At 48.2% G+C, this 23098-nt stretch overlaps 1 protein-coding gene across 3 annotated transcripts in view; it reads right to left on the minus strand.

Annotated features, from left to right (window-relative positions):
- Positions 1-12614, minus strand: part of WNT4 (Wnt family member 4) — a 28973-nt gene extending 16359 nt beyond the window's left edge. The window contains exon 1 of one of the 3 annotated variants that reach the window (XM_043531789.1): positions 12050-12614. In XM_043531789.1, coding sequence (XP_043387724.1) covers positions 12050-12237 — 188 coding nt within the window. In that variant the 5' untranslated portion in view covers positions 12238-12614. Of the gene's footprint in view, positions 1-10766; positions 11057-11651; positions 12002-12049 lie in introns of those variants that run through there. The other 2 variants (XM_037881178.2, XM_043531790.1) reach the window with 2 other exon arrangements.
- Positions 12615-23098: the final 10484 nt, after the last annotated feature.

Genomic DNA, 23098 nt, shown 5'->3' on the forward strand with positions numbered 1-23098 from the left:
TCTTCTACACAAAAGTTGCATTGGTTTAACTAAGGCAGTATAAAGACACACCTTAGTTATATCGGTACAACTTTGTGTTTAGACTAGGCCAAATCTCACAATTTAAAAACGTCTGCAACTCATCTCCTCTGCAATTGTTTTGTCTGCAATGCTGCAAGATCCCTCCTAACCCCAGGGCTCTTTTAAAAATTAATCTTGTTTTTATTTAAAATATACCCAAGGATAATAGCAACTTCAGGGGAGAGTTTCCAGGAGCAAGAACAAGACAGAGAAAGCCATACAGGTTGGCAGATAAAACAGAAATTAGGGGAGATAAACCTCTGCATTTCCCACTAGTGAGAATCTGAGTAATTGAGATGTTCAATAAAGGCAGAGATCAGGGAAGACATATCAAGTGTCTTGCAGAGAAGAAGCCATTTGCATTTTTAAACATATCTATTCTGGGTGTGTTGGTGCCTCTGATGTTCTTGTTCTGTGACTACTGTAGTGAATGAGCACGGGGCCATCTCTGTGATTCTAGCGCCACCAGACCTTATTTCCAGAAACATACCAACACACTGGAGGGCGCTCCAAAGAGTCACGGAAATTAGCAGAAGGGTGGATGGATCGAGGAACGATTAAGAGTTAAATAAAGAATGTATAATTTGGTTTAGAATTAAACAGAAACCTCAGTCTGAAAGACACCCCGACAGTGAGCTTCGTTAGGCTGAGGAACAGTTCGCCTAGGAAGCAGACCAGGCGGCCAGAACTTTTTAAAAGACTGGGCAAAACACTAGTAAGTGTACAATGGAAAGCATTGGCTGGGATTAGATGGGGCCTAGGATTGGTTTTGGTTGAATTGTTCTGCTCTCCTTGACTCAGACACCTTCTTTAGTCACTGCCCTATTTCCATCCACCCCACTCTACAAAATGCTGGAGAAAGGTGCCTTTTCTAATCTCCCATGTGACCTCCCACACAACAACCTGCACCAGGCTGGTTTTCACTCTGGCCATAGCACAAAAGCTGCCCTCTGTTTAGACAATGGCCTGTGTTACACTGACTATGGCCCCTTCTGCCTAACAATCTCATCCACACAACCACTCTCATCCTCCTGGACTACAGCACATGATGAGACACAGTCACCCTGCTATAAAAGGTTGAGGCCCTCTGAAAGTGATCGTTTCAAGCAGTCTGTCTTACATTGATTTGTGTGAGTTTAAAAAGGGCAAGTCACAACTTTTAAGGCATAAGGAGCCATTATGATCATCTAATCTGGCCTCCTGTATAGCGCACGCCAGAGAATTTCTCACTTAGCAATTCCTGCATCAAGCCCAGAACTTCTGCTCTAGCTCAATTTGATATTTGAGACAGTGATGTCCCATCTTGACTTAAAGCGATGGAGACTCTACCACATTGCCGGCTAAGCTGTTCCAATGGTTAATTACCCTCCCAGTTAAAGATCTGCCCCTATCGCCAGTCTGAACGCATCTAGCTTCAGCTTCCAGCCACTGGTTCTTGTTCTGCCTTTGTTTGCTAGATTCAAGAGGCTTTTGCCATCAGAAATCTTCTCCCAATGTACCTACAGCTTGCTCAGGTCACCTCTGACCCTTCTCTTGGCTAAACTCGATAGATGGAGCTTCTTTAAGCTCTTGCTGTAACTGAGACGAGTCGGATGGGACGCTGGAGCCTGAGGGCTAGGTAGCAGATGGTCGCTGTGGGGAGAAGCAGCAGCAGCACTGGGGAGCAGGGAGGTGTTTGTGCCTCAGGGATGATACCTCATGGAATGCAGGGGAGAGACCGAGACTTTGGCCTCTAGAATCAAAGAAGCGTGACTGGAGCAGCCCCAGAGGCTGTCGGAGCTGGCGAGGGGGGAAGTTAACCTTAGCCCCCACCCCAGCATCTGCACAGAGCAGAAGGAGCTCTCTCCTCCACAGAGAGAGATATCTCCCCACATTGGCATCCGGTTCTTCTAGGACACAGGGGTTTACCCCTCTTCCCCAGGACCTGCCACAAGCAGAGCGGTTTCCTGGGAGAAAGGGGAGGCTCCCCAGGAAGGGGAAAGGACCTCACAGCACTGCTGCCAGAAGGAGAGAAAGGTCCTGACTGGATGCACCTGGAAGGAAGAGGGGCAATTTGAGGATTCTCTCATTCCCACCCAGGGAGAAGGGGCTGGAGCAATCCCCCACACCCCATGACTCTTTCAGGAGTGAATTACAGGACATGGAGAAGGGAATCCACTTCCTGTGGTTTCCTGATTGCCCTCTCTCCACTGTCAGCTCAAGGCCTGAGGAGAATGTCCTTGTGAACAGCTGAAGAGCTCACATTTGTATTCTGCACACTCCTTAGGTACATTCATGTACTTCTGCACTGCCCCACACTGCACTACTATCACTGCCCAGCCAGTGATGCCGCACACCTCCAGCGTCTGTCAGCCCACTCACAAACTCTGCAGTGGTGTAGCAGTAAGTGCATTGCACAATATGGGGCATGTTGCAATACCTCTATGCTACTGCACAGACATACCATGTCATGCACTAACACAATTCAGCAATCCTTGATTAGCACAATCAGCTGCGTGTGCTGCCAGAGCAGGGAGTACAAAACCCAGGGATCTGTCGGAGGTGGATACAATACATCAAGCATCTGCCTAAGTCTGGGAGCTTTCACCCATGGCCATTTGTCATTCATGGCTCTGTGGCAACATCTCACTATGCGTCCTACCTAGAGAGGCCCTTTGCCTTCTCCCGCTAGTCAGACACTGTTTTCTGTAACTGTTTTTTAATGGAAAGCGTTGTCCCTGAATTGATTCTTTGAATAATTCTGTTTCGGGCATTAGACTAGGATGTGTCTATATCTTGATCTTCCTGTCACATCAGCCACGCATTTGTTCTTCTCTTGGCTTTGCTTTTCAGCTCCCAATTTCCACCTCTAGTTAAAAGTGACCAACTCAGTCTCTCAGTGTGACACTTCCACACCATTACAAGCTTCTGCCACACTAGGCTTCACACTCGTCACCTGCCCTCGCATGCCAGTCACAGCACCACTCCTCAAATTTGGCCTAGCTAACCGTCCCACTCCCCATCACAACAGGGGATCAGCCAGACCAAACCTGTCACAACGCCGGAGCAGGGAGCCAGCCCCACGGGATAGGAGCCACTGCTGCAGGGTGAGTGCAGGACAAACTCACTCTCGTGCAGGCCCATGACCCACCTAGAACCTTCCCCAGACCCACTGGGGGAAGCACAACTCTGGGAAACACTGCTCTGTACTATGGCACACCTGCACTGCCGCATGCTGCACACCTTGCAAACCTATTGCTGCATGCTGGCACACAGACGTTTCCTGCCACACATACTGCTCTGTGCCAAGGTTTCTTTGCCACAACAGTCACAGAGTCTGAGAAATGCTGTCACTGCTGACTCTCTATGTGCTGCTGACACTGTCACAAGCCTGTCATGCAGTGCTGAATATGGTCCAATTGCTATTATTCTAAAGGAGAAAAGTGCCATTGGCACTGACTCGATCTTGTTGCTCAACCTTCAAATCAGGAAACACTGCAAGAGAGTCCAACTTTACAATGCCATTACCCCAATGTGCACACTGGCAGGCCGACAAGACCCCAGGGGCGGCACTAACTTGCACAGAACTTACAGGAGTTCATGAACTGGTTTAACTGAATATAAATGCAAAAACTCACAATATTAACTCTTCACTGTATCTTCCTCAACACGTGAAGAGGAACTGCTCCTCTGCTGGCCGTAGCATCCAAGTGCTGGCCGTTCTGAAATCTGCAGCAACTCTAAGAAGTTGCTGTGTCTGCTAAAAGTTGCAGTTGCCACCACAAAACCACTGCCCACAATTTTCTTACAGCCGTAAATATTGCCAACCCGAGTGTCTAAAAATCCTGAGTCAGGGCCCCCTGGGTCATCAGATTTTTACAAAAACTAGCATATTTGGGGGGGTTTATTTGCCTTCTGGATTGAGCCTTTAGGGACCACTTGAGTCATGTTTTCAAGCTTCTCTCTGAAACCAAGAGGACTAGAAACTTTTTAAGTGAAAGCTGAGATTCTCTTGTATTCACATGACTCCAGGATCCAAGGCTTAAAAATATCCACAAAATACCATGAAAGTCAGTGAACCTGCCTTGGTGAAAACATACGAAAACATGCCAGAAACAGATTCTTGAGTTTGTCTGGCACTTTTATCACTTTTAAGGAAGTCAATAGACTGCTTCCACGTATGCCATCCAAGACAAGTTAGTGAAGGGGATGACAATGAACCAGAGATGCAGGAATGGGGGGGGGGGGGGGGGGGGAAGAGACGGAGGGGCCCTGCAGCGCCCCCTGGCTTGAATCCTTCATATACAGGGTTTACAGTTTGGTTCAATGGCTTCCAGCACCCGCACTATAAAAATTGTTCCAGCACACATGTGACACTCCTATAGCTGAATGACACAAATAGCAGCAACTGTAACAGTCCATCGCAGGCTCAGATAACTGCAGGGTCCATTATAGGCTCAGAAACCAGCATCACAGGCAGTTCCAGGAACGAGGCAGACAGAAGTCCATTTTCCTTACCATTGTTTTGGCCTTGGAGCTCACAGGAACCTTCCCCTTCTCGGCCTGGGAGGCAGCACTTTCTATTCCAGTTTCATTTCTCAGATACCCTCCTTCACTCCCAGATTCAGGGTGGTTCCGGCATGCCACTAGCCACCAGGGACTACCTGCTCAAAAAGCCCCAAATAAGGATGCTCACCATCACTAGCTATCTGAATATTACTGATCAATTTACCTCCTGTGTCCTGACAAACTTAGTCCTGGAGATTCCCGGCCAGCTAGGACCTGATTATTTATGGCATTACTAGCTTTTAAAAGGAGCCCGAGATCAGGGCCTTGCCCATCCCAGCTAATTCCAAAGTCTGGGAGATTTCAAAATGTTTTTTCTGCCACCAAGATACAAACATTTAAGCCACTCGCTTGTTGTTTTTTTTTGGGGGGGGGGGGTGAGGGGGGAACTAAAGCTGGCTGGGTTTGTCGTAAACTGTTGCAAGATTTTTTAATCTATTTTGAAATACAAATGTCCTACAGAATAAGTTGTAGCTTTTAGCTCTTCCTCCTCTTGCCCTCCATGGAAGGGTGTCCCCACCTGCATAAGACTCTGGGGAGAGCTTGCTGCAATGCCTCCCTCAGGATTAGAGAGCAAAATATGAAGTGACAAAGCATTGATGGTGGGTCTCCAAAGGAACCCTGGGGCAGCGCAAGGGAGCTCCCCACCCCACTCACCGAATTTGTTCCCAAATCTGGGTCCTCAAATCTCTCCTCTCCCGGAATACTCCTAGTCAGCCATTCATTCTGCCTCCAGGACAGCGCTCACAACAAGATGTTCAGTATGCAAAGAGACTGTGGGTCTAACTTGCAGTGTTGGTCTGTCTGTTTTGTGCTGCCATAGGCTGGCTACCTGGGAGTGTCCACTATGTAAGGTCTGGAACAGGGAGAGTGGCCAGGAGAAAGGGGACATGGCAAGAATGCCTCTATGTTCCAGCCATTCCCACTTGCGCAGATCAGCCAGCACCTTGGGGCTCTCGGCAGCCAGACATCAGTTAGTACATCTTAGGGCTGCTCTATACCAGGGACTGGACCAGGCCACAGCTGGGCTGAAAATCTAGAGCCACAAGGATGATGTAAAGGTAAAATCCATGAGTGGATTTTAGCCAGACCTGAGAATCAGGGCCTCTTGCTGCTACGAAGAAAGCTGGGAAATTGCTAGCTGAAGAGTACTCGGTCATCCACATCAAGGTAATTGTAAAAGCAGAGCCAATCAGACAGAGAATTATCAACACAGGGCCCAGTTCCCCATCGCCCTGCACCATGGATAGCCATTTGCACCAGCACCATCAGAGTAAGCGCTACCAAATTAGAATTCTGCACTCACAACACCAACTTTGCAAAGGTGTCCATGAGATGAGGAGCCAGGCACAGGAGAATCAGGTCCTGTGTTTGCAAAGCACTGGGAGATCTCCGGATGAAAGGGGCTGTAGAAATGCAAAGCATTATTCCTTCCTCTCTGGCCCTATAATGCAAACAGAATGAGACCACAGAGACCAGCTTTCCAGCCAGCCTCACTTTGTAAGTCACAGATTTTTAGGTATTCATTGAACAGTCAAATCCACTTTCTTAAAGTTTAAACACCTCCCCACTTCCTCCCCCTCAAAGCAAACAAAAAACCCCAACAACTGTGCTCCTGGCACTTTAAGCCAAATCTCAGCCCAGAGGGAAACGTTACTGCCACATCTCTACCCCCTATTTACAGGGGCTAAAGAGCTGCTGGCCGCACACCCTGCTATACAGCAGCTTAACCGCATCTCAGAATATTTACCTCACATGGAGAGCCTCCTGCAAAGCTCCCAGAGACCAACACCGTTTTAGCCGGATAACGGCATGAAAACGAAGGCAGTCACTAATGGTTTCACGATGAGTGGGTGCCCAGGATTCTCCACACACAAGGGATCTTTTTTCTAGAGCTTCAAGAAAGTCGCCCTAATAATCCAAACAACCAGTCACATCTTAAAAGCCAATAGCGTCAGATACCGAGTTAGGAGAAACCAGGCTTTGTAGTGCCTGTTAGTTTACTGGCTATGGTTACCCAGTTAGATTGGAACTTGCCAACAAAGTTGTTCTGTGATGATTTCATTCGCGCACCTACAGTCAGAACTCTGAGCATCCTCTCCCACTTCGGAGAGGTGCTCAGCTAGTACACTGCTGAGTGCTTGGGTCAGCGCCCCTTTGGAAAAATGCCACATGCATCCCATTTGCACCACCTAGAAAACGCCCTGGCACGTACAAGCCATGTTTTGGAGTGCATGCACAGGGTGCAGGGTTTGGAATATTTTAGCGCAAAACCACAATGAATCAAAAATTTAATTCAGTCCTATAAGCCAGTCACAGTAACACTTGCAATGCAATGTGTTGGAAAGTAACACAAGCCATGGACTATCCAGGAGTGAAACGCCTATGCATGCAGCAAGCTTCTGTGCTCCTCTGGAGATCAGGGCTTAATTTGTAATGAAAGAGGTGCCAGGGCTCAAGCCACCTTTTTTACTTTCATAACTGATGCAGGAAGCCTAGAGGTGCCAGGGCTACGAACTGCCAAGCCGTGAGGTGCCAGGGCTCATCCCTTGCACAAATTAAGCACTGCTGGAGATAATGTTTGGCCGACTGTGAGAGGCACGCAGAGGCCAAAAGGAGATGTTTTCTTCCCCTGGCACATACCCACACTCTGGGGCTCAGATCTACTGGGAACGGACCTTTCACTTCAGTATAGTGGTTTAGTATGAGGCTTCCACTGAGCCTGGAGTTGTCGAAGGAAAAGCAAGGCTACAGGTGTTATCAAAAAGGAGAAAGTTTCTAGTTCCAAATCTGGAAATGGCTTAAGGACAGAGATTTCCAGGACATGCAGCAAACCCAGCAGCAACTCCCAAAATCCAGAGACTGACAAAATATGCCTGAGGTTTACTTTCTAGCCAGATATCTTGGTTTGTTCAATGATCAGATTTTTCAAGCTCCCTTCCAACTCTGAAAGCCTCTGTAGCAGAATGATCCCTCTGAGGGACTGCAGGTCAGTCATTCCAGAAGATCCCAAGATGCTTCTCCTTTACAGATTATAAAACGCATAAACACTGGCACACAAACCAATCTAAACAGCCTTTCCGCAGCTACCTCCTTAGAGCTCTTCCATGCAAAGCAAGGAGTTTGTGAAAATGTCCAATTCAACTGTTACAAGCTGTCTGTCTCTGAAGCGTTTGGGGAATGCGAGTTCCAACAGGTTAAAAGAAGCTTTAGAAAAAAACTCGTCTTGTGAAATGCTCACTGAGCTTAATCACTAATCCAGCAGGTTTCTGGAAAAATCAAACTCTCTACAGAGCTGTGCCACTGAACACACACACAAATCTACAGAAACATGCACACAAACACTACACATCTGGGCATAAAGGTAACACACATACCCAAAAGAGCCACTCACTGCCTGCCCAGGCTGAATGCAATGGACATGGGCCATGTGTGCTGTACATACACATATATGTAGTATACACAGGCCTAAAGCAAGACACAACCCTACAATGAAGCAGAGCACTACAGAGCTCTGCACAGAATACACATGGTATGTAGGAAACATGCAGGGTATACTCATTCTCAGACCATCTGATAGCTCCCAGGTCCTTCTTTCCCTGTTTACTGCCTGAGGGCAGCCCTTTCTTTTTGATGTCAGGAGTGGGACTTGCCTGAGTTCAATAGGCAAAGAATAAAAACACCAAGTTGTAGATTGTCTTTTTATTGGACTAGCTACATTTGTTATGCCAGACTCCATTCTTTTCTTCCAAAAGCAGTGAAATGAATCTCTGCTTTCCCTCCACACTGTTGGCAGGAATTGGTGCCTGGAAGTAAGTGCTTGGAATGAGCCCTCCACTCCCACAGAGCTTCATCCCCACATGTCCATCCTCTTAGAAAGATCCACTATAACCTAGAAAGTACAAGCTGTTGCACACAAGCCCCCAGTCGCTGGCAGCTAAAGCCGCCTATGCTCAGTTTTCTCAAACATGAACCAAGTGGGCTGCAATGCTGCAACACACTCAGCTCCAGTCACGCAGTGTATAGAGGCCTAGGTACCAGGACTACATATCATAATAAGGCATTTCTCAGCCTTGCTGTAATACAAATACACAAGTTAATGCATAATCCCAACCAGCCAGTAGAAATCCCTCTCAGTACAGCCAACCCTTATGGGGGGGGGGGGGGGGGGGGAAGTCTTACTCCCCTGGCTGGTTTCGCTGGAGGCCATTTTCATTGGTTACAACACAACTTCTCCTGCCCGCTATTCCTGTGAGCCAAACCCTCTTTGTCCAGAAGAAAGCCCTGGAGAAAGCAGCCTCCACTCCCACCACTGCATCTCCACACTGCCGTCCTCTTACACACATCTACTTTTACAACACAACGACAACCTTCATGTTACACAGAAATCCCACCCACTGGCAGATAAACAGCCACACATTCCCTGGCCCCTTCAATTTTTGGTAACCTTGTGTGTATGGGCCAAATGGCTGGGTGCGTGTGGGAAACCTAGCTCAGCAGTTTCTGTTGGTACTGCATCAAAACAGAGTGCAGGGAGAAGCCTGGAAGTGCTGGAGAGCTCAGAATCCCTGTAAAAATCCCCAAATATTAAGATGATTCCACCTACAGAATTTTCCCCTTTTCCCAAAAGCCGGCACAGATGCTTGCCAGGCTAACACCTCTGCAAAGTTCCTGGTAGGGCCACTATCCTCAGCCAGTACTTCCCCTTTCAGTCCTGTCCACTGCAGAAACCACCACCAGAGATCCATGACATGTCTTCACCAAATGTGAGGCAGTGCCGCCTTGTGGTCTGCTCTAATCCACCCAGCATTTGCAAGAGACCCATGCCACAAAACTCTTTCCATCTGACAAGGGAAAATAGGGGGAGCCCAGTAATAGAGCATGGGACAATTTATCCCATGTGACCCAAACAGGCTCCTTTATAGCACCCTTCTCATCCATCCATTTGAAGGATGACCATGGCCACTCCAGGCACAGACTGGTCAGCACCTTGGTCTCCTTGGGCTGAGTAGCATCCTCTAAAAACCACTCAGCCACCACTGGCTTAAACAAGGGATAAAGCATTGGCACCTGTGGACTACAGAGTGGAATGGGGGGCATAGATGTGTTGTGGCTGACTGGGTATTCACTGTGGTAGCTGAAATTTAATGTCTCTGGAGATTAATCTCCTTTCCTGAAACACTCATCACTCCTGTTCCTGCCCATGGGAGATTCAGGCGCAGAGGAAAAGGCAAACTGGCCCTTCATCTTTATTGTTATGCTACAAGTGGTAAATGTAGCCATGGTGGCTTGTGCCTCTGCTGTGACCCAAGCCATCGACAGTGCAACAGTCACTCTGCTCCAGAGACTAGATTTGTTAAACCCTTGAACTGGGCTCTAATTAGAATTCAATCCCAGCCTCCGAGGCTGATAAAAGCTGGGAGCCGCAGCCTCCCCACCCACCAGAAGAAATCAATTAGTCAAACTGATAGTTAATTCAAAGTTTGGAGAAAGATGCTGCCCCTCCCCTACCCCACCCCCAGCAGAGCCCCCCCAAAGGGCCCGTTTCAGGGAGCACTTCCCTCAGCCTTGTCAAAGCTCTGGTGGAATTTTCTAGAACATGTGGCAGTTTCCCTCCTTGTTTACCTTACAAGTTATCTCAGTGTTTGTTCCAGGTCTTCCTAATCTAACTGGGCTCCTCCACATCCTACCGTCAGGATTCGCATTTCTAGAGCTCCTCATCCCAGAGAGCCCCACAGCACCACTGATCTCCAGAGCTTTGGGGCAGCATGTGCCAGCCAGGTGGAGAATGCAAGGAGGAGGGGAAGCAAACCCCTACTCTTCTAACTAGGGCCAGGAGAGATCCAGTGTCTATCAGCGCAGACAGGCCCGGAGGGTGGGGAAGAGAAAAGACTTCTGCTAAATTGGGCTGTAGATTTGTAACTTTTCCATTTTCTCTCTCCCCACTTCACCAAATCCTGTCCCCGGCCATTCCCTCGCTTATCAGAACCGCCGCAAAACCCAGGCTGTGTTTTGACCTGAGCTCTGACCTCAGGGCCTTGGTGCTACACAGATTAGTAACTTAAGAACAAATGCAGATGTAGCTTCTGCTTCCATAAAGTTATAGTATAACTAGCCTAAATAATAAATAATAATTCTTCAGGGGAAGAGCTCTGCCTCACCTCTGTGGGCACACAAGTGCTGGAGTTCAGCCCAGTTAGTCGCACCGCAACCCAGGAAGCAGGCCATGACCTCAGAGCAACAGCAGGGAGGACATGTAGGGCAACTTCACTGGGGACATTTGTTCTTTCCTCCCCACAAGGAGAAACCGTCCCGCACCCCCTGCTCTCCATGGAAACCCAGGCCACACCAGTACTGCTCTTTCACGGGTTAGGACACCAGCACCCTCAGAGGGAAGGGGGGTCCCAGGAGGGCTGCGAGTCGTGCTGCCTGGGGCGGCCGCAGGAGACGAGGGTCGTGCTGGGACTGGGACAGAGAAGCGAGCCAAGGGGCTGAGTGCCGCGGGCGGCCAATGTCAGCGCCTGCAGCTGCTGATCAGGTAGAGCCCCGCTGCCGAGCCAGCGCCTCGCTGCCGAGCCTGGAGCAAGAGAAAGGAAGCACCGTGCGCAGCCACTGGGGGTCACTTCTCGAGCCCGGCCAGCCCCGCTCCCGGCGGGCTAGTCGGTTGCCCCCTCGGATTTTCTCCGTGGGGAAGACGAGGGGCGGCCGGCTTGGCGCAGGGGAGATCCCAGCCCTAGGGAGGGAACAAAAGGGCTAGAGGGACTCCCCGCCCCCCCAGCGTGGGGCCAGGCAGGCTCCGGCGCCGCACCTTGAAGGCAGCGAGCTCCCAGGCGGACTCGGCTCCGCAGGGCTCGGAGCAAGTGCCGCCCGCACTGACACCCCCTGCCCCGCAGCGGCCGGCTCGGCTGCCGGGCGGGCAGGGTCCCGGCTCGGAGCCTCTCGGCGCCCCCGCAGAGCCCAGCCCGCGGGGGCGCCGGGCAGGGAGCCGGAGGCACCTGCTCCGCGGCGGGTCCGCCCCCAGCCCCGCTCCCCGGCCCCGCACTTACAGCCAGTTGCTGGCGTTGGCCGAGAAGGCGGCGAGGATGACGAGCAGCAGGGAGCGCAGGGAGTACTGCGGGCTCATCCTGGAGGGCAGCCGGGCAGGGAGCCGGCGGGGCAGCTGCCCTGCCCGAGCCAGGAGCCCTGGCGGCGGCGGCGGCGGCGGGACGACCCCCTGCTCCGGGCTGCAGGGCGCCCCGCCGGGCAGCCGATCCTCGGCGCCCAGGAGCTGGCAGCGCAGGTGCGGCGCAGAGCTGGGGCGCTGCCCGGCTGATGCGCCCGCGGCTACCGCTGAGCCAGACTGTCAGCTCGGCCGGCCGATCCCAGGATGGAGCCGCGGGGAGAGCGAGCGGGGGGCGGGCCGGGGGCGGGAGGAGGAGCGGGGGCGGCCCCAGGATGCGGCTACCTGGGCGGGTCCGCAGGCCGGGGACACCCCCAGGGCGGGACAGGGACGGCTCCGGAGAAGTGCTGCGGGCGGCGCAGCCAGCCGGACGGGGCGACCTGGGCCGGCGCGTCGGCTGTGCCTCGTCCCAGCCCTGCTCCTCGGCGGGTCTCTCCACAGCTCGCCGCTGTGGCCAGCCCCCCGGTCCTCATCCTGCGGGGAGTGAGAGAGCCAGAGCCCTGCCAGCGGGAAGGCTGGGAGGAGGGTTAGCGCCCCTCGGTTCTTGGCGGGGTTCGGACTGGGCCAGTGTGCCCTGGTCGCTTGTTCCGGGACCTTTCCTAAGCTGGCTTCTTGCTCTCGAATCTCAGCTGCCTTCAAAGTCACTGGCTAGCTGCAGTTGTTGAAAATGTGAGCTGAGTGCAGCTGAAAGGAAGATGTCTGCCTGAGTCTGCAGAGAGCCTGAAACAGCAGCTCTGAGTTGCCCGGTTCGTTTCAGTAGGTGCTGACTGACACACCAGTGAGGATCCTTCACATGCCGCCCTTGCACTGCTCTGTCACTGCTCAAAGCAGGTGAGAAAATGGACAATCACACCATGAGGAGCTTATGCAGTATTATTTACATTCCAGTAGCACCTATTGGCAATAAGTGCAATCAGGACGGTTTTGTGCTGGGCGCTGCATGCACCCAATCAGGGACAGACCCTGCCCCAAGGAGACAACAAGCTCAATAGACAAGACAGACAGAGGATGGGAGGAAACGGGCACAGAGATGAAGGGATTTGCCTAAGGTCACCCAGCAGGTCAGTGGCAGAGACAAAATTACAACCCAGGTCTTCTCACTCCCAGGACTGTGGGGAAAATTTACCAGCATAATTATACAGCTATACCAGTATAACCCCCTGTATGCACACTCTTATTCTGGAATAAGTGTGCCCTCAGGGGGAGTTTACACAGAAATAATGCCAGTAAATTTCCTTGTGTAGACAATCCCTCAATCCAGTTTCTTAACCACTAGACCCCGTTGCTTCCAGAGCTACATGTTCTATGGTGGCAGTTCACTTTGGCACCCTGAGTGGGTGAACTTGGGAGATATGGCCCTTTATTTTTCTCTTTCTGACCCTCTTGCCCCCTGCCTGTCAAGGAGCTCAGCCGTGGTATATTCAAACTTGAGTGAGGGAGAGCTAAAATCAAGGAGTCCAGAGATCCCATATCATCACTTTTCAACACCCGCACAAGCCACCAACAGGGGTGTCTCATTTTCGTGTCAAGTGGGCAGATATGTTGTGGGTGGACCCTGGAAAGTACCATTACCTTCTCCCCTCCCCCCCCCTTCAACCCCCAGATCATAACCGCTTTGTTCTGCTGTTCTGATGATTTCTGGTGTCAAGGGGTTTAGGATCTCTGTTTACCCCTGAAAGTGAAGATGATGTGGGAATATTCTGGGCTTTGGGGGGCTCTCAGAGCCTCTATGAAAATCAGTGGGAGACTTTCCACTGTCTTGAATGGCCTTTGGACAGATCTTGAATGTAGGGAGAATAAGTGCAGAGAATTCTTAAGGGAAGGAAGACATAGAATAGCCCTATTTCAGGATGTAAAAATAATTCTTATTTATCTGTGAAAAACTGTAATGCTTGGTTTTTAGTTTTAATAATGCTCTTTTTGTTTCCAAGGACTGTTATGAAGAGGCCTTAAAGCAGTTTAACCCCACTGTTTTCAGAAATTTCCAAAACTACATCTAGAACTCCCAACTTGTGTTTTTTACCTTTGTAGGGTTTGCAAATTGCCAAATTCCATTAGCTAAAGATTGTTAGCAATATAGTTGACAGTTGTTCAAGGATAAGACTCTCCTCTTTTTGACAGTTTTATAGCTAGATTCTAAGCTTCCAATAACAGGGGTTTATGGTGCATCCAGGGACTAAATCTTAAGCGTAGCATGACAACAAGACTGCCTCTCAACTAATGTTAAAGGCAGATCCTGGAAGAAAGTGGGGGGAGAGTAGTGTAAGATTATGGGAACAGGAAGGTAGAACTTGTGCTTAGAATATCTGAGTATAGAAAGTTTTAATTCTCATTAAAGCAAAGGGGATAAATTAATGGCAGCCCCTGGGACATTTGCAGGCAAATCACATCTAGTTACAGCCGCCAATCAAATGTCTGGTTTTCATCTTCAGTATTTTAATAGGCTTAGAAATTCACAACCAAATGGAGTTGGGAAAAATTAGCTAACTCTCTGGTGTTTTTATCAGTAGGGAAGAACTATACAAACTGGGTGTTTGCACAGTACCACCAATGACCCGGGTGTTTCTGTAGAATTATCATTGTGTCCAACAACCGGTTAAAATTCTTGTTAGAATGCTCTGTTAGGTTTTGAGTTGTCTCTCATTTGTACAGGGAGTGCTGCTCCCAGGGAGATTAGGAAGATGACTGTCAACCAGGTATCAAGAATTAAATCTGAGTCTGAACTTGTCTGGGGAAGTGAATGGTTCAAAATCCAGCCAGGAATCCCCAACAACCTGGTTTGACTGGGTCTCACCTGCAGGAGCCCCCTGCCCATTCATAATGTCCTCTCACATCACTTACATACAACACAGATATAAGTGGCCTATTATTGGAAGTGGTGGCAGGGATGATAGAGCGCCACAAATTAAGGTGTCTGCTTGACATGAAATCCAAGATCCAGAGCAGCCAATATCATCTGGCATGACAAGAGCATTCAAAGAGAACACTTTACTTAGGTCCATTACTGAAACCTCTTTTTACCATCGAGAAAACCTTGCCAAGCTGCTGTGGAGCTATTGGAGGGAAAAACACCCTCTTTTGTCTTTCCAACTTGATTTGCAGGAGCACCTGCTTGCAGTAGAGCAATAGGATGCACTTATTCAAAATACAGCAACTCGCATCCTTCTAGGCACATGTTTGTCAGAGCATATTACTCCTATTTTAAAGTCTTTGAATTAATTCCCTGTCAAATCAAGTATCTGAGTTCAAAATTCGTTGATTTTCAGAGAGGTTCAAAATTCTCCTGAGGTCTCTTCTAACCCTCATCTTCAATGATTCGATGATTTATATTCAAGATCCTGAATGACTGTACCTGACTCTGTCCAGCCACTTTCTATCTTTATATTCCTGCAGATTATAAGGATCTGAACTAGCAGCTTATCTGGTTTTCTCTGCTTATAAATGTGAGTCAATGGGAAGCAGGACATTTTGTAACCATGTGCCCCAGCTATATAGTTCCCTGCCTGGTGCAATCAGAGATGTTTAATCCGTCTCTTCATTCAAGACAAGACTAAAGAAATATAGGGTTACTACAGCTTGTGACTGCTTTTCAGCTTTGAGTAGCGTGAAGGGAAGACCTATTTTAAAGGCTAAAGGGAAGGAAGAGGTTGGAGCTACACAAATGGCTGTGGGATTCATGGGGTCCACCAAACCAAATCAAAAGCACAGTCTCTATAGTAAGGGAAAACCGAATGGCTCTACAGGAGGTGCAGGGCTGGGTATACACCACTGGGAGCTGGCCTAGCAGTGCCAGCTGCTTTCCTTCTTCCTTAGCTGCCCACTGTGCTTCATGGATGCCAGCTGGGCCCTGGGAGGGAATGGCTGATCTCCCCTCACACCCAGGGGTGTTGCATAGGAAGACCAGTGGGTTCCCTGAGCATGTTGCACAGTGCCATCTTGTGGCCACTGCCTGCATTTGTCAGGAAGTGCAGAGGCCGGAGGAAGTAGAGGGGAGAGACTTGGAGTGGAAACCTCCAGAGTTTAGGGATTCTCAGAGTAGAACTCTGAATCTGGTTTTATCCATCACAGTGCTGATGTGATAGTTAGAGGCATTGTGCTGAGTCCTGAGACTCCCTGCGTCATCGCTGATACTGCAGTTTGGCAACGAGCAGTGGTTTGAGAAAGAAGTTTGAGAAAGACAGCAAGTCCCCCTGTATCACTGCTCTGCCTTCCAGCTTAAATACAACCAACCTCTATGCAGAATAGAAGGGGCAGCTGGACTCCTCCAGGGAGGCTGCCAATGGCTTGCCTGAAACAAGCAATGGGCTGCTGACCCTCTCTCCCCATCTCATCCTTCCTTACAACCACTTCCTGCCTCCCCTTCCCTTTGTCTTCCTCCTGCAGCATTTCATTCTGCCCCTAATCCCTTTACCTTAGCCTGGGAGGCCTGCTGGCTTGAGTGAGGCAGGTTGGCCCTGGTTTCTCCCCCCTTCCTGGGTAAGGCTGCTGCTCCCAAGCAGAGCAAGGTGAAACAGACCTGGAAACTACAATGCAGCATCTTTCTCCCCTGAGCACCAGGAGAGGAAATCTGGGATCTTCACCCTTCACTCTCCCAGGTCGTGGGTGAAAGTCAGTACCAAATCTTCACCGTCCTCATCTTCCCCAATTGGTGAGGGGTGAGGAGCAGTAATGCTATCAGATCCGAGGTGTTCCCCTGCTGGTTTTAAGATCAAATGGCCAAACTCTTCAGTTGTGCTGCTGCTTCGTATGATTTACAGTGAAGCAGCCTCACCTGCTGAGTCTCTAACCTCCGCCTGCTTCACTCAGTGGCACTTTGTGATGGGGCGACGTCCTTATAGAACTAGGAGTGAGGGAAAGAGAGCAGGTTGGCTAGACAAACTGTCAATCATCCAGAGAGTCGAGGCAGGGCTTCTCTTCTCAGTAAAGGGCCCTGGGCAAGGAATCTGATGATGTTTTAAATAAAGTTTTGTTAATCCCTCCCCTCCCCCGCCCAACTGGGTCCTGCTGACTTGTGTGACCAGCCTTGCTACTGCAATCCACACTCCTCCGCCTGCTCCTAGGCCTTTGTCCAACTGGATGTAGGTGGTAGGAGCTCCTCCTGTTTCACATGTTGAAGGACTGGGTCTGTCCACTAACATATGTCCCCAGGAGAAGGGAGTGGGGAAGGGCAGCCATTCTAATAGTGAAATCACAGGTTGAATTTCCCCCGTAGACCCATAGAAGGGTTGGAAAACCCACAGTCTATGGGGACAACTCATAGGGCTGGCTCATCTGTGACCATGTGGCTTAGCAGGGCCGAATCTAGCTTCCTCTGTGCTGTGCCTGTAGCCATGGGCATTTACAGAGTGCAGTCTCACTGTTTCGCTACCAATTGTTTCCATTAAAAAGATGTTTCAGCACATGCGCAGCATATGGATTTTACTACGATAAATGATCACAGCATTTGTTGGTGTTGTGGACTGTCTGCATAGCCACAAGATAAATGTGGGGCTAGTAATGCCAACTGTCTGTGCTAAAAGAAAGCAGGGCTGCTGGGGCACTAAACTAGAGATTGCCGAAAGAAAGTGAATCGCGAAAAGCTTGGGCACAGAAGTTCTGAATGAAAGCCGTCCCCGAAGGAAATAGGAGAGCGTGAACTGTCCGAGAAGATAACAACACTGACTCAGAGGTAGAGAAGTTTGTTTATTTTACAAACTCAGAGGTATGAGAAACTATAACTGTTAACAGACAAAAGCTGGAAATGGTCATTGATCTGGGGAGTGAATCTTTCATAGCTTTGTCTCTTTAAAGAACCCAGTTTGTACATTGGTACATTATTATCCAGTAAGAAACAATGTTTTGTCTATAGTTGGACAATACCAGTTCATTGTATGGGATATTTCAAAGTGCAGATCAGTTGGAAACCGCATAGGCTCTGATTCAGAAAAGCATTTCAGCTTGTGCTTAATTTTATGAATATTATTTAGACTGTAAATGCTTTGGGACATGGACTGTGCGGCACAAAGCCCATTGTGTGCTGGCCTGTATAATAAATGATAATACTCAGGCCTTTCACAGTGCTTTGTATCCACAGATCTTAAAGCACGTCACAAAGGATGTCATTATTGTTATTCCCATTTCACCAATGGGGAAACTGAGGCACAGGGCAGTGATATGATTTCCCTCAGTCATCCAGCAGCAGAGCTGGGACTAGAACATAGGTTTTTGGAGTGCTAGTCCACTGCTCAGGCCACTAGACCATGCTACTGACCTAGGTGTTAATGTAATAAACATCATTAATAATAACCGTACCCACACCAGTCGCTCCATTGACATAAAGCTTTACTGAATCAGTGTGAGAGATGACATGTATGTTACTGAAGGAAAAATCAAAGCCCTTTTAGGTCAGAAAACCAGATTTGATGTATAAATTCTCCAGCAGGGAGTGGGAAAATGAAACGGTAAATCCCAGAGAACAGTTTGATAAGCCTGTCCAGGTATAGGATTTGTTATTGAAAGACTTTGCCATCTCCTGTGTCATTATCCTTGAATTTCTACAAAGTTGCACTAGTAGCTCAATGATTGATGTGTTCCACACTCCAGGACAGAAGCTGTGAATCAGCAAGTGGATAACATGCTAGGTGACAGAATTATTGAAGAGCAGGAAAGGACAGAATGAATATAAAATAGATGGCACACACACACAAAAAGGTGACTAAGAGAAGTAGATAAAGCTGTAGTTAGAGAACATCATCTTCTAGCTACAAGTGATAATATTCTCCACACTTCACAATGCTCAAAAGTTTTCAATGAACTTGATGCTAACAAAAAGTTTCTGACAGGCAGTATTATTGCTTGATTCCTGGAATCTGATGGCATTTATTACTTGCTGTAGCTCTTACAGGAACTCTAATGTTTCTTGTGGACTTCCCAGTGCTCCTGAGGGTTATCAGATGGCTATGGATTCAATGCTCTGTAGTTTACCTGGAGTTGTTTATTATATGGATGATGGTGTCATCTTTGTGACAGTGAGTAACAGCTGGAGGGAAGGTTGAGATCTTTTTGATAAATTTCAAGGAAGGGGATTGACTTGAAGCTCAGTAGAAATAAATGTTGTTTTAACCTGAATGAAACACAAACATTAGAAGATTTCATCACAGCAGATGGTATTAAGTCAGTCCCAAAGAAAGGGGAAGCTGTTCTTAAAGCCTTGAGGCCAGGACAATTGCACTCTTTTATAGAAACCTGTGGTTTTCTTATGAAATTTATTTCAAACTATCCAAACATTTTAGAGCCACTCTGATGACCAGTCAGCAAAGGTGCCGTATGACAGTGGAATTCACATACAGAAACAGCTTTGCAAGGATTCAAAATGCTTTAACAAATAAACTGTGTCCGGTACATTATAAACCAAATGAAATCAATATTTGCTGTAAGTGACGTTAGCCCAATTGACATATGTGTGTTCCAAGTGCAAAATGATGATTCCAGGAAAGCTGTGGCCTACTCCAGTGATTTACTATAAATGTGAAGAGGCTATTTTACAGACTGAACAGGAAGCCCCCTGGCTTTGTGTAGGTCATAGGACACTTTAATGTGTGTATTTGGGGATGTACATTTGTTTATATGACTCATCATAAACCCTTAATTCAAAAGTTAAATCCTAGCTAATCTATCATGCTACCACCTATCACCTAAAATCCAACACCTAAGATGGAAAATTCACCCATGTGAGTTTACTAGGAACCACATCAAAAGAAAAAGTAATGTTGCTGAAGCTTTGAGACCTCTTCTTTTTCCAGATACTGCCTCTGACCCGATAGCAGGTTGCTTAGCATGAAAGAATTTCAGTGTGTACCACAGATTTGCAAGCATTAACTGTGGAGGAACTAAAGATCCCTTCTCAGCAATCAGAGCTCTTATGTGAACTTTGTACAAAGGAGGAGAAAATGGCCAAATTGCATATTGGACAAACTTATTCCAATTCATAGAAATGAAAATGAATTGTCTATTCTGAATGGTACTGTATTAAGATGAGACTTCTATGATTCTGACTGAATCATGGTTCTAACCTCCAAGATGGGGTATCATAGTGGGCTTATAAGACTCATCAAGGTACTGTCCGAACTAAATAAACGTGTAGTAAGTCTTTGAGCTAACGTACTCAGATGTTAAACAACTGGTCATAAATTGTAATGAAACATCTATATGAGGACCAACCCCTCTCACTTTAAATTTATCACACAGCCCATGGGTATAGCAAGATATCCATCTGGCTGGGTCCACAACAGAACACATTTATGATGACTGACTATTCTCCAGGCTCATGGCCTCAGATATGTCAGTCACCCCCCATTACAGGGAGGGGAGGAGGTCTTTGCACATTGTGAATGTCACCCAGGATCAGGCCCGTTTTTTTTTCTGTTCAAACAATTTAATCTTTTGTCTGTTTTCAGCATGTACTTGCTCGCCATGGGCCCAATCCTGCAGGAAACTGAGTGACCCCTGAGCTGTGATCAGCACCTTCGACTGCCATTGACTGCACTCAGCACCTTGCAAGTTCAGACCCTTTAGGTTTGATACTACACCTGCAGTCAATGTGAGTTCTGCCCTGATGGCACTGAGCACAGGATGGAGCCCTGTCTCAGGAGAAAGGGCTCATTGACTCAGGACATTTTGAATCACGAGAAGCACAATAAATATAGCCCCTGCAAGAAGAAACCCTGTGACCTGTTTGTCCCAGGATGTTAACCCCCAGGTCTGGAGGGGGGGGAAGGTGAAAGTCTTAAGAAAACTGTGGAATTGACTAACAGCTGTAAAGGAAATATTGTAAACTAAGCCAGCAAGAACCACTGATAACTCATGCTGAAAGTCTTCTCCAGGGCACTGAGGCCAAGTGCCTAGCTTCCGCCAGGATTGGCAGCGTGGGGCCATAGATGAGGCATTGCTCTCAGAGTCATGAATCCCAAGCTCTAATCCTGAGCAGCTCTGTGACATTGCACAAATCACTTCCCTTGTGTGTCTGTTTCCAATCTTTAAAAGGGGAGGATGATCCTGACCTTCCTTTGCAAAGAGTTCTGAGATCTATGAAGGCAAAAACTGCTGTATGAGAGCTAAGTGTTGCTATTCTTCAGGTGATATACACAACTCTCCTAAGTGTCTGAGTCATTCCTTTGAATGTACATGGCCTCTTGGAGTGACATTGAGGAAGACTAGATAACTGGCTCCTTGGAGCAAAGTGCTAGCTGTCCTCTCTTCAGCCTTTTCATAGAATCATAGAATATCAGGGTTGGAAGGGACCTCAGGAGGTCATCTAGTCCAACCCCCTGCTCAAAGCAGGACCAATCCCCAACTAAATCATCCCAGCCAGGGCTTTTTCAAGCCTGACCTTAAAAACTTCTAAGGGAGGAGATTCCACCACCTCCCTAGGTAACGCATTCCAGTGTTTCACCACCCTCCAAGTGAAAAAGTTTTTCCTAATATCCAACCTAAACCTCCCCCACTGCAACTTAAGACCATTACTCCTTGTTCTGTCATCTGCTACCACTGAGAACAGTCTAGATCCATCCTCTTTGGAACCCCCTTTCAGGTAGCTGAAAGCAGCTATCAAATCCCCCCTCATTCTTCTCTTCCGCAGACTAAACAATCCCAGTTCCCTCAGCCTCTCCTCATAGGTCATGTGTTCCAGCCCCCTAATCATTTTTGTTGCCCTCCGCTGGACTCTTTCCAATTTTTCCACATCCTTCTTGTAGTATGGGGCCCAAAACTGGACACAGTACTCCAGATGAAGCCTCACCAATGTCGAATAGAGGGGAATGATCACGTCCCTCGATCTGCTGGCAATGCCCCTACTTATACATCCCAAAATGCCCTTGGCCTTCTTGGCAACAAGGGCACACTGTTGACTCATATCCAGCTTCTCGTCCACTGTAACCCCTAGGTCCTTTTCTGCAGAACTGCTGCCGAGCCATTCGGTCCCTAGTCTGTAGTGGTGCATGGGATTCTTCCGTCCTAAGTGCAGGACTCTGCATTTGTCCTTGTTGAACCTCATCAGATGGTGCAATCCACACCATCCTCCAGATCATTTATGAAGATATTGAACAAAACCGGCCCAAAGACTGACCCTTGGGGCACTCCACTTGATATCGGCTGCCAACTAGACATGGAGCCATTGATCATTACCTGTTGAGCCCGACAATCTAGCCAACTTTCTATGCACCTTATAGTCCATTCATCCAGCCCATACTTCTTTAACTTGCTGGCAAGAATACTTTGGGAGACCGTGTCAAAAGCTTTGCTAAAGTCAAGGAACAACACGTCCACTGCTTTCCCCTCATCCACAGAGCCAGTTATCTCGTCATAGAAGGCAATTAGATTAGTCAGGCATGACTTGCCCTTGGTGAATCCGTGCTGACTGTTTCTGATCACTTTCCTCTCCTCTAAGTGCTTCAGAATTGATTCCTTGAGGACCTGCTCCATGATTTTTCCAGGGACTGAGGTGAGGCTGACTGGCCTGTAGTTCCCAGGATCCTCCTTCTTCCCTTTTTTAAAGATGGGCACTATATTAGCCTTTTTCCAGTCGTCCGGGACTTTCCCCGATCGCCATGAGTTTTCAAAGATAATGGCCAATGGCTCTGCAATCACATCCACCAACTCCTTTAGCACTCTCGGATGCAGTGCATCCAGCCCCATGGACTTGTGCTCGTCCAGCTTTTCTAAATAGTCCCGAACCACTTCTTTCTCCACAGAGGTCTGGTCACCTTCTCCCCATGCTGTGCTGCCCAGTGCAGCAGTCTGGGAGCTGACCTTGTTTGTGAAGACAGAGGCAAAAAAAACATTGAGTACATTAGCTTTTTCCACATCCTCTGTCACTAGGTTGCCTCCCTCATTCAGTCAGGGGCCCACACTTTCCTGACTTTCTTCTTGTTGCTAACATACCTGAAGAAACCCTTCTTGTTACTCTTAATATCTCTTGCTAGCTGCAACTCCAACTGTGATTTGGCCTTCCTGATTTCATTCCTGCATGCCCGAGCAATATTTTTATACTCTTCCCTGGTCATTTGTCCAATCTTCCACTTCTTGTAAGCTTCTTTTTTGTGTTTACGAGCAGCAAGGATTTCACTGTTAAGCCAAGCTGGTCGCCTGCCATATTTACTATTCTTTTGACACATCGGGATGATCTGTCCCCGTAACCTCAATAAGGATTCTTTAAAATACAGCTAGCTCTCCTGGATTCCTTTCCCCCTCATGTTAATCTCCCAGGAGATCCTGCCCATCAGTTCCCTGAGGGAGTCAAAGTCTGCTTTTCTGAAGTCCAGGGTCCATATTCTGCTGCTCTCCTTTCTTCCCTGTGTC

Source organism: Chelonia mydas, chromosome 18, assembly GCF_015237465.2.
Source record: "Chelonia mydas isolate rCheMyd1 chromosome 18, rCheMyd1.pri.v2, whole genome shotgun sequence".
NCBI classification, from domain to species: Eukaryota; Metazoa; Chordata; order Testudines; family Cheloniidae; genus Chelonia; species Chelonia mydas.